We start from the raw sequence: 20,669 nt of genomic DNA, 5'->3' as shown, positions 1-20,669 counted from the left end.
TTGTCAATGATAGGTTCAGTCAGAGATTGGTCTGGGATCCAGGCATTGAGGGGTCCGTTCATGATAGGTTGACACAGGAGCAGAGCATCACCCAGTGGTTCATATGGGATTCGGGCATTGGGTCTCAATTGCGTCAGGCCACCAAACTGGTCCACAAATTTGGATTGCTTGGGGGCAATCAATCTTGGGGCCAGAGTACTGTGATGTCCCCATTTTTATTCTTCTTCATAGTACAGCCAGGATGAATTTCCAGGGCAGGAGATGGCCAACTCAGTGGTGTTGGAGGATTTGGGGAAATGTAGATAGTGAGATTCTTCTTAGCATGATAACTATTTGTGAGCTATTTAACTTTATTTCTTAGCACAATCCTCACTTGTTATTATTATTAGAGTGTGTCTTCTTAGTTCATCAAATAGCTACCAAAAACAAAGAGACAAGAACACACGATGTTGGCTTTCTGACAGGGCCAAAACCTCTCCCTCTTGGAGAGGAAAACCCGCACAAAGTTCTTTTTATAGAGATTCCATTTGACGAATACCAAGACCATGACCCTTGACCTATGATGCCACTCCAAGACCAAGACACCAATCCTCTTCTTCATCATTGTTGAGATAACATTGGGGCCATCACTACTTGCACCACCATGATCTTCATTACTGTTGTAACACCATTGTTGCACTTTTATCAAGGTCTTCACCATACCAACGAGATCTCCATATATATGAATGAGATATGTACCTAAATCCACCGAGATCATGATTGTTTCATAGTTGCACCTTCACTAAGATTATAACTTTGTGATTGTGTCTTCATTGATACCATATTTATGCTTAAGATCATGACTGCACCTTTGAGACAGAGTGTGTTACTATGAGACCTTCTTATCATGATTATATCGAGGCTATTTGTGCTACAGTGGGATCCTGAAATCACCTTTCATGATCGAGACTATGACTGTATGTTTCTTCCAACAAGATCTTCCTTACCACAATTATATCGACACCGTATCACTATGCCACTGTAATTATTTGAGATGCCTGCACCCTTGTCCGAGATTCCTCCAACCTTGCACTTGTCTGAGATTCTTTCAATCCTGCACTTGTCCGAGATTCACTGTGCCATCCGAGATTTGTGCCATCCGAAATTTCAAAGTAATCTGAAGTTCCATACTTCATGTAGTGACTTCGGCTGCATATATATAGTTGTTTGTTCATGTATTCAAGCCGACATGACAATGTGAAACGTTGTGTCTTTTTATTCAGCCGACATGACAGTTATATATATATATATATATATATATATATATATATATATATAGATAAGTTTGAGGCTGACATGACTGTGTTTCACATTGTTTTGCTCGCAGACTTCTTGTGCTTGTCTTGGATGGCTACTTGACATTTCTGTAGACTCATATATTTTTCTCATGCTCAAGAAGCGCTTCTTAATACATGACATTGACTCTTTGACTTATCCTAAGCCTCTCAATGGGGGCCACTACTAAATAAATAAACTTCTTGCTCATGAAACCCATGCAGCAAGGAATAATAATAAATTCATTTTTCTTAGTTGAATTGAGGCTTCTGTGATCCATAATAGTTGAAAGAATAACTTTGGCGTAAATCACATGTAGACAGATATTTGTCAACGCGTTTCGAACCAACTAGTGTGGTTCATCGTCAGGACAAGTTGAAGAAACAGATGCAGCTTAGCATGTTAAATAGTCTGAGCAGAGTCTCCAACGGCTAAATTGACTAACGGCTAATTTTGACCTTAGGACCCAGGTCAAATTATTATTTATTAATTTAATATTATTATTTTTCTTATTATTATTTATGGAAATAAGTTAAATTAGGTAAAAATACATAAATAAATAAAATAATTTTAATGGTTGGTTTAAAAAAGGAATTTATTTAATTATTTAAATTAATTATTAATATATATATATATATATATATATATATATATATATATATATATATATATATTAATTAAAGTTATAATATTAGGTTATTAAGATAAAAGTTAGGATTAATAAATAAAATAATTTCAATGGTTAGTTTAAAAAGATAATTTATTTATTTATTTAAATTATTTAATAATTATTATTAATATAATACATACATACATACATAGATATATATATATATATATATATATATATATTAAAATCATAATATTAGGTTGTTAAGTGATGAGTATTTTCATTCAATAATAATTTTAATGGTTGGTTAAAGAAGTAATTTATTTATTTATTAAAATTATTTATTAATATATATATATATATATATATATTAAAGTTAAGTGACGAGTATTTTCATTCAATAATAATTTTAATGGTTGGTTAAAGAAGTAATTTATTTATTTATTTAAATTATTTATTAATATATATATAAATTAAAGTTATAATATTAGGTTATTAAGATAAAAGTTAGGATTAATAAATAAAATAATTTTAATGGTTAGATAAAGTTTTCTTGTTTACAAAAATCAATGTCATGAAGACCGAACCTAGTTACACTTTCTACAAAACTCCCTCTTAACCAGGGAGGTATTCATGATGGTACTTGGTCATTCTCAATCTGAAGAATTTCTCATAAGAAGAATCGAATTGGTAACCCATCTGTATAGCATCATAGTAACCAACATAGTTTCATGGCAAGGCCTTGACTGACAGCTCTATCTCTCATCAGATCAAAGCATAATGTTGGAGAGACCAATGACTATAGACACCTTCATCATTGTCTCTCAAGGTACATAACCACCCGGGTGGTCACTAAGTATGACCTTCTAGGACTATTCTTATCTTGGGTTCCTAGCCCTCAAAAGAATATCAGTCCTCTTGCCTACTCTTGTCTTGGATGCCCTACACATCCTCAAAGAGCATTGGATGCTAGATGATTACCCAATCCTCCATTCTTTCTTCCAAAGTGAAGACAAGAATGTTGTGTTTATCTCTCCCTCTCAAATGGGGAAGATATGCCCAAGTTTCCTCTGATCAGAAACTTGTCCAAGCTCCCTCTTAATCAGGAACTTGTCAGAACCCTCACAACTGGGGAGGATATGCCCAAGTTTCCTCTGATCAGAAACTTGTCCAAGCTCCCTTTTAATCAGGAACTTATCAGAGATCCCTCTTAGCTAGGGACTCTTCTATACATCAGCAACTTCCTCTTCGTGGGTCTTTTAGTTGCTTGATCAACTTTTCTCCTTGATGTCATGAAATTTAGTTGAACTTCTTCCTTGTAGGGCAACGGCCATCAATCACTTTCCTCCTTAGTTCATCATGTCATTCCTTTTCTTCATGGAAAGTGGCCTTCTTCATATCTGGAACCTTCGTCATATGGCTACTTCTTCCTCATCATGCTTCTTCTATCCACATGAATGCTAGTTGTACTTGTACTTCCAATTCTTGTTCCAGTAGCCCTGCATGAACTTATCAGATATTCTTCAAGAAATCAAAACATAACATTAAATCAAATCATACCTTACTAGGTGGTTCTTCATCATGACATCTTTCTGTAGGTATCAACATCCTACATACATGTTGACACATCTCCCAACGGTATCTATTGTCAAGGGTCTACATCTTTTTCCATCAAAGTCTTCATATCTTTCCAAGAGATTTCCTAGTCAAATCTTCATGGTCTTTTGGATGTTCATTGCCTTCATCATGGTTGCATATCTCACAATCTCTTCCTTCCTCACACATTCCATTTCCAGGAGCTTTCAATCAGAGTTTCTTAGTCAACTACCACATACTTCATATGAGGACATATTATGCTGATTTCATCTAGTGTGATTTATGCCTTCCTGCATCCTTTCAGAGGAGAGGATCCTTTTTCTCTTGATCATGCTTCTCAGGATAGAAGTAATGATCCATGTTACCTGCGACCATATGACATGGCATTATAATATTAAATACAAGCATATATACCTCATTTTACCTTTAGGTCATCTAGGCTTCTTCTAGCAGCTTCTTTGATTGAAAAGATCTTCAATCCCTTCATATGCTTCATGTCATCACACCATAATCCCATGAATTCCCTAAGTTGGAGTTCCTGATGAAACACTTGCTTCCTCTTTAGATTAGTGAATCCTCTGATGAGGATTCTATCAAAGAATTTTGAGGATCTTGTATATCCCCAACTGGCAGATGTTTCCTTTTTGACTTGATGTATGATGAGCTTTGTCCTAGATGACTCCTTCCTTTCTTTAATGTCCACTGAGGTTCTCAAGAGCTATATCCTTCATGTTTGTCTACCATGGATTTTGTCTTTCATGATTCCCATGGTGATGTCACGAGCTCTTGTTTCTAATGCTTCCATGATGTCACGATGCATCTTATTATCATTGTCATATCTTATAACAGAAGCTTATGATAGGACCATTTTGTGAGGGATACTATCCCAATCATGGTAGAGATTTGTTACTCCCTCTTTCCTTGGCCCTTTTCTTCAGCTTCCTACGTCTATCCAGTGATATGAGCTTCCATGATCTTTCCATAATTTTAGCTATACTATTATGTCTTGTTTGAGGACCAAAATTCCCTTTCCTTTCTGCACATGTTTTAGTCCTTTAACCTTCAATAATTTTGTCAACAACTTGTCTTTCTCTATTTAGCATAGAGACCATAATTTGTCGAATGAGGTAACTTTCTTATCTCATGGATATTTGTTACCTTGATTGTCTATTAGTGCATTATACATCAGTGATGCTTATCTTCCTTCCTAGATCTTGTAGATGAGACCTTATGAAGATATCCTACATCCTTTGATACCCTTACTTTCGTGTAGATCTTATGTGATCTTCTTCATTGCATCTTCAGAGAATGAGTTTATCATGTACATCTCTTTGATGTCTCCAATGTTGTTATATGAGGGGATATTTCATAAGTATCCCTTTCCATGAATTCAGAGGAGACCTTTTGATATGTTTAATGACTTCAGCTACTTAGAGGACTATGTCTATCCTCCTCCTTCATGCAAGGAATCTTGATGACCCATCCAACCTATAGATGTCCTTGCAATCATGAAGTCATTTAACCAAATTTGATTATAGATTGAAAAGATACTTACTTGTCATGTGAAGATGAAATATTCACCTTGATTGCTTTGATTGCTTTGATGATGGTCGAAGAAGATATATTAGAGCTTCTTCTTGGATGACCTTTTTACAAATGAGAGAGCCTTTCCTTAATAGAAAAGGTTGCTTCTTTTGATAAGGATGATTTGTTGTTTCCTCGGATGATTTGCTTCTAGGGGAAGGAGATGATCCTTTGAAGATGTCCATGCCTTATTGCCTTCAATTTGCCTTCTTTTGTGGTTTAGATCAAGACTGCTTCTAGAACTCTGACCTTCTTCGAGATGATGTAGTCTTCGATTTTGAGGTCCTTTGAGCTTCATTGCTTTGTGGACATCGTGATGAGGGTCTTGGTGGCCTTTTGATGATGACTGTGGAGACAAAAGATTTTGTTGTTGTAGATTGCCTCCTTGGTTGCATAGACAAAAACCCTTGTTGTTTGTAGACTGATCCTTCAATTTTGACACAACCCTTTAACTTGCTTTGATGCCCTTCTTGAAGTTGATCCTTGAATGTCTCTTTTGTTGCCCTTCCTTTGACTTCAACACCTTAGCTCCGATCCAATGTTGAAGAATCTAGGGCAATGTAGATAGTGAGATTCTTCTTAGCATGATAACTATTTGTGGGTTATTTAACTTTACTTCTTAGCACAATCTTCACTTGTTATTGTTATTAGAGTGTGTCTTCTTAATTCATCAAATGGCTACCAAAAACAAAGAGACAAGAACACACAATGTTGGCTTTCTACCAAGGCAAAAACCTCTCCCTTTTGGAGAGGAAAACCCACACAAAACTCTTCTTATAGAGATTCCAATGGAAATATACCAAGACCATGACCCTTGACCTATGATGCTACTCCAAGACCAAGACACCAATCCTCTTCTTCATCATTGTTGAGATAACACTGGGGCCATCACTACTTGCGCCACCACAATCTTCATTACTGTTGTAACACCATTGTTACACTTTTATCGAGATCTTCACCATACCAACGACATCTCCATATATATGAATGAGATTTGTACCTAAATCCACTGAGATCATGACTGTTTCATAGCTACACCTTCACTAAGATTATAAATTTGTGACTGTGTCTTCATTGATACCATATCTATGCTTAAGATCATGACTGCACCTTTAAGACAGAGTGTGTTACTATGAGACCTTCTTATCATGATTATACAGAGAGTGTGTGTGATATAGTGGGAGACTGAAATCACCTTTCATCACCGAGACTGTGATTGTGTGTTTCTTGCAATGAGATCTTCCCTGCCACAATTATGCCAAGACTGTATCACTGTGCCACTATAATTATCTGAGATGTTTGCACCCTTGTCCAAGATTCTTGCAATCCTGCACTTCTCCGAGATTCACTGTGCCATCCGAGATTTGTGCCATCCGAAATTTCAGAGTAATCTGAAGTTCTATACTTCCTGTGGTGACTTTGGTTGCATATATATAGTTGTTTGTCCATGTATTCAAGCAGACATGAGAGTGTGAAACATTGTGTCTTTTTATTGAGCCGACATGACAGTTATATATATATTTAATTCAGTTTGAGGCCGACATGACTGTGTTTCACATCATTTTGCTGGCAGACTTCTTCTTGTGCTTGTCTTGGAGGATTGTGTTTGTCTTGGAGGGCTACTTGACATTTCTATAGACTCATATATTTTTCTCATGCTCAAGAAGAGCTTCTTAATACATGACATTGACTCTTTGACTTATCCTAAGGCTCTCAATGGGAGCCACTACTAAATAAATAAACTTCTTGCTCATGAAACCCATGCAGCAAGGTATAATAATAAATTCATTTTTCTTGTTTACAAAAATCAATGTCATGAAGACCGAACCTAGTTACACTTTCTTCAACAAGTGGAGCAGGTTTATGTCATCAGGGGTCACGATGGAGTTTTGAGGAGTTTTTATGGGATTTGATGGCATTCGCTTGGCATATTCCATCATCCGCACAATTCGCCTTTCATTCCGTCGCATTCCGATAACTTTTAGAAATCAACATTATTATTGGGCATAACTTAATTAATTATGCTCGAGGTGGCAATCCGGGGCGATTAATTGATGGAACTGTTGAAATTTCTAAGTATTACTCGTTAGAAATTTTCTATATTCTCTGGTTTATTTCGCCTACTTGTTTAATTACTAACAAGTTATTTAACCATATAAATTGTGAAATAAACACAATACAATCTCAACCATCTACAGATTAACAGCTGAAAGAAATAGACAAACACACAAGGGACACCGTTATTTTTGGACAATCGTCCCTGGAAAAACCCAACTTGGAAAAACCGATGTAGCAGTTCTGAGGGTTTTGTTATTAAGCAACTTTTCTTGAGTACACTAGGTACCAAACTGGCTCACCCGACAAAGAAACTAATCTAGCAGTAGTACCTTCCTCGGAAGCAGATATTCAGCAAGTCTGCTCCATGAAAATCTCTCCAACGCTTCTCTGAAGCACTGAATCAGCCATCTTGGCCTCTGCGTCAACCTGAAACCCTCTACATTAGCCCTCTAAGGCTCTACGCAGCCTCTCTGGCCCTTTGCGTCACTTCTGCAGCCTATGCGTTAGTCACACAGGCCCTTTTGGCCTTTGTGTGGCTCCTTATGGCTCTGCGTCTGCCTCTGCACTGGTCTTCCGGCAATATCTCTGCACTCACTGCCCCTTGTTGCAATACTGATCACTGGTTCGATTTCTCTTAGCAAACCCCGCTCTAGAAAATCGCACTGACTGATCACTATGGTGTATCTCCAACTGACCCTCAAGCCTCCTCTTATACTTTTTCTATTGAGTCTTCAATGGTTGAGATTACATCTCTAATCAACGGCTAAGATTAGATTTGGCTTGATCCATGTCATTTAGAACCTTCTAACCCAGTTTTATATTAATAGCCATTAATATTTTTATTTTGCTAAGTTTAGACTTAGGAACCCATTAAAAATATTAATTATTTTAATATCTCTTTCACCGGGTAGAATTTCCCCAAACCATTTTTGGGTCTTGGAGATCTGTTGTGCTTTAGCCTCTCCACCAATTTTCATGGCTAGAGCACATCCGATGCTACCCCAAATCAACAGGAACACCTCAATGTAATAGCTTGTTGGAACCGGAACAAGAAGATCTACAGGATGGGATTCTGAGAAGAGACTTCCAGTGGCCGAAAGGAGTATGGTGGGCAATTTGCCATTTTCCTTAATTCAAAATGACTTTAATTAGTCATTTAATTAAGGAAAAATAATTAATTGGAGAAAAAGGGCCAAAAGTGACTTAAGTGAAATAAAATAAAATTAAAGGTCACTTAAGATAAAGTCAATGAAAGAGCTTCTAGAATAATAATAAGATAATAAAATAAGATGCTTCTAGAGGCTTGGAAATCTATCCATCAGATCTATAGAAGGGGAGGAGGAGATCATTTGGAGACATCTTGGTTTGAGTATTGTTTCTTGGATGAGAGGTTGAGAACCTGATTCTCTACTCTAGCAGTAGCCCTTGGACGGAAACCATCGGGTGATTCAATGAGAGTGGGGGAGTACCCATCTCTTCCCTTGGTGAATCCATTTAGGGTTCACAGGTTGCAATGTACTATTTTTTAGTTGTTTGGAGGCCGATTTGTGGCATTGTTGTAGATCTGTTTGAGGCCAGATATCTAATATAATAAAGCTGAGAGTTTTCTTATTTATTATGTTGTGAGATTGCAATGCTATATTTGTTTATTTTACATGGAAATCTTATGTTTATGAATCAAATTTTTATCTAGAGTTTTTCTGTGTTAAAAAATCTAGCTTGTTCCAATTTTTTTTCATTTGGGACATTACAGTTTCAGAGACTCAGAGGGAGTCAAGTTCTAGAGGGAGTTCGTTGATTCAGAAGGAGAGTCAACAACCCCAAAAGAGTGCATCGTTAGAGAGAAGAAAGGTGACTTCCATATCTGACAAGAGCCATGGACTGACTTAAAGTCCTAACAAGAAAAGAAGAAGCAAGAGGCTTATACTAGCAGGGAAACTTGCAAGAAGAGTTATGTTCTTGCAACAGGATTTGCTTTTGTGACGAAAGAGGAAGCTTATGATGAATGTTGGAGAGCAATCGTGGAAGATGATTGTGTTCCAGTGTTTTAAACGGTAGGACTTCCAAGGAATGGAAGTACCTCCCTTGCTAAGAGGAAGTGTTGAAATTGAGTAGCATCGATAGGTACTCACACATGCCCTTGGTGCTAGGCCTGTGAGAGAGAAACACTCATAAAGTGTGATTTTATGAGTGTATGGGCTTTGCACCCAAAGTGATGGGATCTTGTGCCCAAGGAAAACATTTAATATTCTAATTTAATGTTGAGTTTGATAATGGGGGTTTCTTGAAGGACGAAGGGGCTTCCAAGGCAACTTAAGGTCAAGTACAAATAAGAAGTCAATGGAAAGGCACAGAAAGCAACTCATATGAACAAGATGAGATGGATTTCTTCTTGATTGAGATCTGAGATTTTCTGAGGAGGCCACAGACCTGCAACGAGGGCAGCAAGGGTTTTGGAAAGCATCTTTCTATGGTGGAAAGGGCTTCTGATTTTGGCATTGGTTTTGTGTTTGTTGTTGCAGGAAGGAGGGCTAGAAGAGACCTGGCCGCAGGCGGGAAGGAGAAGCCCATGCCCTAAGGAAGGGCTGGCAGGCTCAAAGAAAGAAGCCACTGCCACGTCGAGGAGAAAGAGCAGCACAGGAGGGACTGAGGCCTAAAAGGAGCTGGCCACAGGCCTATCCAGACTAGCCGCAGTTGGCAGGAGGCCAGCTGGCTGTGTTAGACAATCCGCAGTAAATGAAAGACTGTTGAAGTAGAACGCACGCCAGAAGCGAAGGAGTTGAGGTCAAATGGGTAAAGCCGAGGTCTGTTTGGCGCTGTGCCAGGAGGTTAAGGCCTGCATGGACAGGCCGCTGCTTGTAACAGGTAAGCCGCAGGCCACAGGAAGGATAAGTGGCAGACTGCTGTGTTAAAGGGCCTGTGGGATTAGGCCACAGAAGGAACAGCAAGCCACATGACTGAAAGTATAGACCAAGGGTTTGCTGTAGGACTGAAAGTATAGACTTTGGAGCTAAAGCAGCAAAGTTTTGAACAACTGTTGAAGACTGGTGTTTGGAAGGGCTGGGAAAGCCTTGGGTGACAACAGCAAGGGGTTGGTGGATGCTGTAGCAAAGAAACACCTACAGCAGTTTGTTTAAGGGGAGATGAGAGCTGAAAGGGCTCAGCCTCAGCCCAGGTAATTAGGACAAGTGTTTTGTTTTGTTTTTTGGCATTGTACAGGGATTGTAAAGGACCACTATCCCTAGTATGGGAGCCCTGTGGATTCTCTTATTAATGGAATTATAAGAAATCAGTTTTGGGCATAAGTTTTGTCTTGTGCATTGATCTAATTGCTGCTATATTCGGCCGTGCAAGAGTTGTTTAAAGTTAGCCATTTTCAGTGTGTTTGTGTTTTCTAGCTAAAACATAGATCAGACCTGGGGTGCATGGAATTCTAACATTCCAGTTCAAACTAGGCCGATTTTCAAAACTATGGTTTTAGCTACTCACTTGTAATCAGTTACTAACATTCGACATGAAGAATTAAAAAAAAAACTGTTATTTTCCCCTGTTCCATGACTTCTCCCAAACACAATGTCCTGTGATTTAGGAAAGAGGGTTAGCTGCTGTTAGTCCGCCGAATTCAAAAAGATTGAATAACGGTACCTTTTACTGTCCTTTTACAACAACTTTCTTATCTCAAACAAGATTCTTTAGAAGTGGTCCATGTTGAATTGTCTGTCTCTTTAGGCATTATTGTTTCTGTGCATATCTCATCTCCAGTGTCATCATCGCTGCCATTAATTTGAAGCAGTATTAACCATCATCGCTGCCAGTTACTTGAAGCAGTATTAACTATTACTTATTGAAGGTATCCGGTTGACACTTGACACATGGTTATCATGCACAAAATTGAACAATATAAAGCTAATGTTTGCCAAAAGCACAAGAGTGGTTCATGAGTTTTTAGGAAGTTTCTATTGTCACAACCAATCATTCACATGATTCAACTCTTACTATTCTCAATTTGATATATGCAAGTTTCACAACAAAATTTCAATATTAATCGTATGCTTCTATATTCTGTTCTTAGTTGTCACAAGTTTATAGTTCACTGTCTATTCAGATATTAGCACATCGCTGGAACCAAAATTGATTCAGTTTATCCCACAGATAAGACAGTTCTTTCACATTTGAAACTAAATAACGAGAAGCAATATCAGCTTCAGTAACTGCATGCTTCACAAAATATGCCAACTCTCTTTAATTACTTTCTTCCATCAAAGGAGTATGTGTTACTTTGGTCCTTATGTTATAATAGCATGTATAGAGATGAAATGGACCAATGACACTTAACATTAGGCATATCACATAATAGTGTATTGACTGTGGACCTTTTATACAGAAGTAATTTGATTCTCAAATAAAGTAAGTAGAAACCAAGTGAATGTTAATACAGAGCAATTACCTATCTCAGCCTTGAATCTGAAAGAACCAGGTCCTATTACCTCGCTTTTGCAGTCATAAACAGCATCTACTACCTACAAAAGTTTGATTTAGCTATTAAAGAATATATTTAACTAAATACTGAATGGCCCCAAAATGGCTAGTCAAATTAACCAGTACCGGGTCACGGGATAGAGAACTGAGCACACGTGCCATGTCATAAGGATCAATTGCCCTACCAATCAAAGCATGACGATTTCTCTGAATCAGAAAAATTGCAATCTGCAAAAACCATTGATCCAAAATTATTAAATTAATCTATATACCCATGGAAACAACTAGGTATTTTAGTGCTACAAGCATGCACCCCAAACACTGGAGCAAAGAAAAGTTCACAAACAACGTTATTACAAATTCCACCGTAAGCAAAGTCTGGAGCTAATTTAAGAGATGAAAACTATGCCGTCTTAGCATTGATAATGAGAAAAATATCATGCACATTCTAAGTAAAAGACTAAAGCTACATCAGATTTCCAAGCAGGGTGCAATTTGAAAATAAGTACATAATGGCAGACCCCTTCAACTGCTTCCAAGCTATTTGGGCACACGACTTCAACTTGGGAACAACTCAGCAAAGCCAACAAGCATGAGTATGACTCAGACTTATGAAAACATAGGCATAAAATTCAACAAATAAGGAAACTCTGAAAATATTATATTTTTTCCCTTACTGTGACAAAACCACTCCATAGACATCAAACTAAAGGTTTGAAAAACTAATAGAATTAAACAGGCAAATATGCAATTTCACATGTACTTTAAATAGTTATTGTACAAGAGTTCCAAGATCTATGTGTACAGACACCAAACACCATGAAAGATGATCCATGGTATGCACAACGATGGTCCTTATGGTTATATAAAGAGAAAAAGCCATCAAAGATCCAAAATCTATTCTCTATCCTTTGTGGCTCTTTTGCATGGGGAATACCAATTTACTTCTTAGCATAAGTTCGTCATAGACTTCACTGCAAATCTTGAGAAAGCTTGCAGCCCAATCCATTTCCAGCACCAAAAATAGCTTCCCAATGTTTCCCCCATTCATGCATTGGTCAAATCCTTCATGCACAATTAGCTATGACTCTATAGAATCCACATTTGGAATACAAAACATAAAGAATGATGAAAGATGATGCAACCTTATCATTCCTGGCTAGATGCACTTTTGGATAGAACTCAGAAAGTTTGTGTGTTCATTAAGTACTCATCAAATCTTATAAAATTTGCTGAGACATGGCAAAAATGACCAAGTTTAACTTGACGAATAAATTCAATTGTTTTCCCCAAACCAAATTGATTCAACCATTATGTTGAGTACTCAACAATTTCTTTCAATTCTTGCCATCAATTCACTTGTTAGACATCATAGTCTAACCTGCCTTTGCCCTGGATGTACTAATGGAGTATATAATGGGCAATATATGTGTAATAATAGATCATCTTTGTTGAGAAATCTAGGGGCACCTAGATTAGGTGATTTCTCTTACTTTGATAATTGCTTGTGATGTATTTTTTTTTACTTAACTTGAATAGCTTCTTCTTTCACTTGATTATTATTATGTTCTTATCATCAAATAGCGACCAAACTATGAAGATCAAATAGACAAGAGGACACAAAATGTAGGCTGCAAGCCAGGGCCAAAATGCCTCTTCTTGAGAGGAAAACCCACAAGAATTCTTCTCTTCTTATAAAACTTCAAATGATGAATTCCAAGACCTAAGACACTTGTCAAAGACCCCTTCAAGACCAAGTCAAACTTCTCCTTGATGAACTTCTCCAGCTACTTTGACCTAGCAGCTTCCAGCAATTTCGACCCAGCAACTTCGACCTTCTAGCAACTTCCACCTTCCAGCAACGTCGACCTTCCCCAATAGTTTCTTCTGCAACTTCAACTTCCCAGTAGTTTCTTCTGCAACTTTGACTTCCCGACATTTTCTTCTGCAACTTCCACTTTGTCGTAGTTTCTTTTGCAACTCGGTTTTGTTGTAATAATGTTGCTCTAATCTTTGCACGTGTGAGGAGAAGATAGCCCAAAAGAATACTCAAAGGCTTCGTTCCTTTAGACTTTCTCTTCTTCACTCTTTTAGGTCTCTTTCTCTTTCTTGATCGAATTTCTTGTGTGGTGAGTGAATGCTCTTCAAGTGTGGTCGATGTCTCTTATATATAGGCTTCTCTGAAGGTCGAATTGTTGTCCATGAGGCCGACTTGATCCTTCTTGTAGGTTGACTTGTTTGACAAGGTCTTGGAGGGTCTTTATGACACTTTTGACTTTACAAAAAAAATATTTACAAGATACAACATGCCCAAAGGGGTCTTACACATATGACAATGACTCTTTTGACTTCATAATTCTATGACAAACCTAGAAGCACTCAATGGGTGCTTGACCTATAAATAATTTTATCTTGAGCATGAAACCCATGCCTCAAGAATGACAATAATAAATTTATTTTCTCTTTAATATCAAATACATAAAATCATGATTACAATAGACATTATGAAGACCAAACCTAGTTACATATTTCAACACTCCCTCTTAACTAGGGAGGTATTCATAATCCACACATGGTACTTCGACATTCTCATATTGAAGAATTCTCATAAGAAGAGTCGGATTGGTACTCATCTCATAAGCTATCATATCATCTTATATTAATGGATCTCAAACATATCAATCCACATTGTCACATAGCAAGGCCTTAACTAATAGCTTTATCTCTCCACAAGATCAGAGCACAATTTTGGGGAGACCAATGACTCATAGGCACCTTCATCATTGTCTCTCAAGGCACATACCCCATCCAGATGTTCACAAGGTATGTCCTTTTAGGACCATTCTTGTCTTGAAATAACGCATCCTCAAGGAATTTCCTCTTCGACTACTCTTGCCTATTGGATGCCCTACCACATCCTCAAAGAGTATTGGAAACCAGATGCTTAACCAATCCTCCATTCTTTCTTCATAACATGAAGACAAGAATGATGTGTCCATCTCTCCCTCATGGCCTTCACTAAGACTTACGGTTGTTAGTCCTCGTCTAGTGCATGAAGTACAAAGCCATATCCGTTACTCCCTCTTAACCAAGGAGGATCTAATCATTCTTATAAAAGGAATACACCAAAGCTCCCTTCTTAACAAGGGACTTGCCCAAGCTCCCTCTTAACTAGGGACTTGTTTCCAATAGCAGTTATATACTCTTTGGTGGAGACCATGGTACTATCAGTTGCTTGTAGGGCTCCTCTTTCTACATCACGTCATGAACTTCATCTTCTCCATTATGGAGCCTTCTTCATCATCACTTTATCGTCGTAGGGCATCGGCCATCTTGTCCATCAGTTTCCTTTCAACGAACCATAGTGTCGAACCAATTGTCATGTCATCCTTCTCTTCATCAGAAAGTGAACTTCTAGTCCACATCTGGCTTTTCCCCATATAGCTACCTCTTCCAAGTTATGTTTCTTTCAAGATCTTCCATCCAATCACATGATTATTAGTTGTAGGTGACTTCTACAACCTTCTCTTGGTAGCCCTGATGTTGAAATTTTTAAGTCTATCCGTTAAAAACTTTATCTATATTCTTCTGGTTTATTTCTCCTACTTATTAATTACAAACAAGTTATTTAAGCATATAAACATCGAAATAAACATAATACAGTCTCAACCATCTACAAATCAACAATTGAAAGAATAGAAAACACACAAGTGACACCGTTATTTTTGGACAACTCGTCCCCGAAAAAACCCAATCCGGGAAAATCGGTGCAGCAATTTTGAGGGTTTATTTATTATGCAGTATATCCTTGAGTACAACTGGGTGCCAAACTGGGTCACCCGACAGAGAAAATAATCCGGTAGTAATACCTCTCTATTCAGAAGCAGGTATTCAGAAAACATGCCCCATGAAACCCTCTACAGCAACACTAAAGCACTGCATCAACCCTCCTGGCTTCTGCATCAACCCTATGAGGCAATGCGCAACCTCTGGGACCCTCTGCGTAACTCTTATTGCCCTTTGCATGGATGACGCAGGCCCTCTGGCCTCTGTGTTGTCTCTACTGGGCTCTGTATGGCCTGCTCTGGCTTCTGTGTTTGCCTCTCTACCTCTGCGCTGGTATCTCGGCACTATCTTTACCTCTTTGTCCAGTAATCACTGCCTCTCACTGTTGATCACTGATTCAACTTTACTTAGCAACCCCGCTCTAGTAAATCAAATGACTGATCACTCTGGTGTATTCTCCAACTAACCCTCAAGCCTCCTCTTATACTTTTCCTGTTGGTCCTTCAACGGCCGAGACTACATCTCTAATCAACGACTAAGATTAGATTTGGCTTAATCCATGTCTTTTGGAACCTTCTAACCCAGTTTTATATTAATACCCATTAATATTTTATTTTTCCTAAGTTTAGACATAGGAACTCCATTAAAAATATTAATTATTTTAATATCTCCTAAACTGGTTAGAATCTACCTAAACCATTTCTAGGTCTTAGAGATCTCATGTGCTTTAGCCTCTCCACCAATTTTCATGGCTAGATCACATCCGATGCTACCCCAAATCAACACTCCCTCTTAGCGAGGACTGTGCTCTAGTAATACTCCACACTGAGCATCACTCTAATTATACAGCACAAGTACCTGTGTTGACGCTAGGCCTGCCCGCCCAACATCCTTAGAATTGTTGCATCCTGTATTGCTTCCCATGGCCCTGACACTACCATTGTTGCATCCCTACGGCATCTCCCTCTGCATCCGTGTTGTTGCTAGTCCTTTCTCCCAACACTGCATCTGCACTGCAATCCCCTCTCATCATGTTGCATTGTGCTACTACCAACCGCTACTGCATTGCAACTCAGTTACTGAGAAGTCAGTAACTGATCCACCCAACGACTAACATCCCTGTCAAGCTAAAAACATTCCCGATGTTGAAGATCTCTCTGCCGCTATCAAGTGCTCCCTCTACTGCCTTTGCGCTTCTGCAACAACTCCCTGCATCTCACACTGTTGCAAAACTCTTTGTGCCATCCAGCACTGTTGCAACAATCTCTGTGCCTCTCGCACTGTTGCAACTTGCTAGCCTCGTGCTGCCTAGGGACTCCTACACTGTAGCACTCTTTGTCGCTTCATCTGCATCTTTCTCTACCAACATCCGCCAATCCTGCTACTCTCTCTTTGGGGCTCTCGTAGCAAGGTATGATCCAAGAGTTTGGGTACCTCAAGGATCCTGCCCCTCATCACATGTAGTCCTCCTGACTACAGCTCGATGTCTCCCCACCTCTTCTCTAGAGGTGCTCATGGCACAATCGTCATCCTCCTCTACCTCCTTTTCCGCCTTCGTAGGCGCTTCTTTAGAGTCAGACACCTTTCCCTTATTCTTCTTCCTCGGACACCGGTTCGCATAATGACCCAATTCCCCACAGCTAAAGCACTTGACCTTGGAGAGGTCCTTTTTCTTCCTCTTCTCCTACTTTCCCACAGATGCCAGAGCTGCATCCTCTTCCTCTTCCTTCTTGATCCGAACTCCTTTGCTCCTACTTCTCGTCTTGCTCAGCCGCCTAATCTCTTCTTGGCGAAGAGCCACCCACAATTCTTCCCAATCTGGAAGATTCGCCCTGCCCAACATGCTTTGGACAAATGTCTCCCACTCCTCGGAGATTGCGTTTAGTGCGATCCTCACCATTAACTCCTGATTCGGCGTGGCCCCTATGGAAGTCAGTTGGTCCCGGATCTCCATCAATCTCCCGAGGAAGTGATCTATCTGCTCCCTCTTCTGCATCTTGTATGACTGTTATTGATTCTCAAGTAACATCTTCCTCTGCACGGAAGTATGCTGGTACAATGTCTTCAAGGCGTCCCACATTTCCTTTGTCGTCTCCTTCTCGGCAATGTGTTGGACGACTGTAAAAATTTCTCATTTCCCACACCGGTTTTCAGTTTCACCTTATTTCTCCCATATAGTTAAATGCCCTTTTCCATATCCATACATTCAACAACTGAAAAAATAAATTTTTGCTGAAAACACAAATTCTGTAAATTTTACAAAATGCTGGAAAATGCAGAAATAAAAATCAACAGGGGTACAAAAACCCATTATAACACATTTAAACACAGAGATTTTTGGTCAAGGTGACCCTGGAAAAACCCCCTATAACTCTTGGGGAAAACTAGTTCGAGAACTCTTTCTTATTTCTGCAAAATGCCTTTTACAGTGAGAAATATTCAGCAAAAACTTAAGCAAACAAATTTTACAACTTATCTCGATTTCCAAGCCTCACAACGCACTGGAAATTTCCAAACAGCAAAACAAAACACTGAAAACTGTTGTACGGCTGTTGTACGGACGGCTGTGCGGACTGTACGGACCTCGATTTTTGTGCAGAAAATCAGCTGTACGGCCCTTGATTTCTGTGCAAAAAATCTTTCTTTTACTGTTTGCTCATTCAGCTGTACGGATTTGCTTAAATGCTGCCTCGGTATGTGTGCCAAGTTGCTTCCACCTTCTCCTCCCTGTCCAGAAATCTCCCTTGCTCTCTTGCTCTCTCTCTCTCAATCTGCTCATGAAAGAATGAATGATCTTTTCCTCCCTTAATCCAACCCTAAGTGACTTTTGGGTGATCCCTAAATCCAGTGACTGAAATAGATTGAGATCTAAGGCTAAGATTAAATGTTCATTTAAATCTCACTTTCTATTTTGTAATTCACCCCACTTTAATAAAGACCCACTTAGTCATTTATTTCCAAAGTCACTTTCCCTTTCTAATTTTTCATTGACATTATAAAAGTCACTTTAAAATTAGACTTTAGTAACTTTATCACTTAAAGTCACTTTTAAATTAAATTTGACTTTATAAAAATTATAAAGTCACTTTAGGAGAAAAATTAAATTCTTTTTGGACACTTTTCCCTAGGCCAAAGATCAAAGCCTTAGGGAACCACCTGTCCTCCGGTACCAAATTTCAACACTCCCTCTTACCGAGGAAAGTGTTCCTCACCACACCATCTTGTCTCTGAAGTAGTCATGCTTGCCCCGTGGTAAGGCTTTGGTAAGAATATCTACAACCTGCTCATCAGTGGGAATATACTCAAGCTTCACAGCGCCCTTCTGAACACAGTCTCTAATGAAATGATATTTGATCCCGATATGCTTTGACCTGTCATGAAATACTAGATTCTTCGTGAGTTTAATGCAACTCTGATTATCACAGTAAATCACTGAAGGTCTCAACAGTTGACCAAATAAACCAAACAACATCTTGCGAAGCCAGATGGCCTCACAACTAGCTAGACTAGCTGCCATATACTCTGCTTCCGCTGAACTCAATGCTACTGACTGCTGCTTCCGGCTGAACCATGACACTACTGCCGAACCCAACCCAAAACAGCACCCTGAAGTGCTCTTCCTATCAGAAGCACAACCTGCCCAATCAGAATCAGTATAACCTGCCAATCTCACTCCATCCCCCTGCCTGTAGTCCAGACCATAATCCACTGTCCCCTGCAAGTACCGCAAAATGTGTTTTGCAACCACCCAGTGAACCTTCCTAGGCTCACACATAAACTGACTCATCGTGTTGACTGCAAAACAAATATCTGGTCTAGTGTTGACCAAATACATCAAGGAACCAATCAGCTGCCTGTACAATGTGGGATCCACCAACTCGGAATTCGAAGCATGAAGCTTCTTCCAGTTGGTGATCATCGGTGTCGATATGGGTCTACAATCTTCCATGTGGAATCTGCTAAGGATGTCCACAATATACTTCCCTTGCCCCAGGAAAAAATGCCCCTCCTCCTACCACACCTCCAAACCCAAAAAGTAATGCATCAAGCCGATGTCCTTAATCTCAAACTCCACCGCAAGATCTCTCTTGCAGTGCTATATGAGTCTCTCTGCACCTGTAATGACCAAGTCATCCACATACAGCACCAGAATGAGAGGCTCCTCACCTATCACAATAAAGTAAAGGTTCGGATCTGCCTCACTCTTTGTGAAACCCATCCCCTGCAAGTATGTATCTATCCTGGAGTACCAAGCTCTGGGAGCTTGCTTCAAGCCATAAAGGGCCTTCTTCAGTCTGCACACATGGGACTCCTTCCCATGCACCTCAAAGCCCTGTGGCTACTCAATGTACACCTCCTCCTGTATGAAGCCACTGAGAAATGCAGTCTTCACATCCATCTGGTGGATCTTCCAACCCATCTCTGCTGCTATCTATATAATGGAGCAGATCGAAGTATATCGAGCCACGGGAGCGAAGGTCTCCTCATAATCAACTCCCTCTACCTGGGATAACCCTCTAGCCACAAACTTCGCTTTGAATTTCTCAATGCTGCCATCTGCAACATGCTTTACCTTGTAAAGCCATCTGGAAGTAACCACGGATTTGCCCTCAGGCCTCGGCACCACCTCCCAAACATCATTCTTCATGATAGAAGAATACTCCTCCTGCATGGCCTCTTTCCAGACCTACTGGCCAGCTGCCTCCTCATAGCTAGAAGGCTCAAAGTCAAGGATGCTGGTAGCCATTGCCATATAGCTACAAAACCTCTCAAGTGGTCTACTTTCTCTGACCGGCCTTTTAGGCTCAGCGACAGATGTGGCATCTCTCAAGGTGTCCTGAAGCCACTTGGGCTTCCTCTTCCCTAAGTGCACTTCTCCCATAGGAGAATGAAACTCCTCCTCCCCATCATCATCAGGAGCCTGAACTCCTGACTGTCTGTCTGCTGTCCTCCTGCCTGCACCTAAACATGTAGAAGCTGAGGTACCGTGTGAACTATCCATCAGTGGACTCCCTAGTGAACTGCTCTGTGAACTGCTCTGCATGCTGCCCAGAGCCAAGTTTTAAAAACCGCTCAGAAAAACCGGTAACCGGTCAAACCGGCCAGTTAGCTAGCTGGCTGGTCCGAACCGACCTAAAAACCCGGTCAGACCCTTCATTTGCCCGATTTTTGGCCCTAACCGGTGAAAACCGGCCGGTTTAGGACAAAACCGGCCGGTTTGTTACAAACCGGCCGGTTTTGT

The 20,669-nt window shown here is 39.6% G+C and overlaps 1 protein-coding gene across 2 annotated transcripts in view; it reads right to left on the bottom strand.

Annotated features, from left to right (window-relative positions):
* Nucleotides 1-20,669, bottom strand: part of LOC149241745 (Cation efflux family protein) — a 291,670-nt gene that overhangs the window by 34,760 nt on the left and 236,241 nt on the right. For both annotated transcript variants that reach the window (XR_016246595.1, XM_089374049.1), the window contains exons 9-10: nucleotides 11,768-11,869; nucleotides 11,610-11,682 (exon numbers count right to left, since the gene is read on the bottom strand). Coding sequence is in view for 1 of the 2 variants with exons in the window: in XM_089374049.1 (XP_089230175.1) it covers nucleotides 11,610-11,682; nucleotides 11,768-11,869 (175 nt within the window). In the remaining variant the exon portion in view is untranslated. The remainder of the gene's footprint in view (nucleotides 1-11,609; nucleotides 11,683-11,767; nucleotides 11,870-20,669) is intronic.

The sequence above is a fragment of the Pinus tabuliformis genome, chromosome 8 (genome assembly GCF_031772625.1).
Source record: "Pinus tabuliformis cultivar Carrire ecotype Pingquan chromosome 8, CPIR1, whole genome shotgun sequence".
Classification (NCBI taxonomy): Eukaryota; Viridiplantae; Streptophyta; class Pinopsida; order Pinales; family Pinaceae; genus Pinus; species Pinus tabuliformis.
The sequence above is the reverse complement of the archived record's forward strand: the minus strand, read 5'-3'. Positions and strand labels throughout refer to the sequence as shown.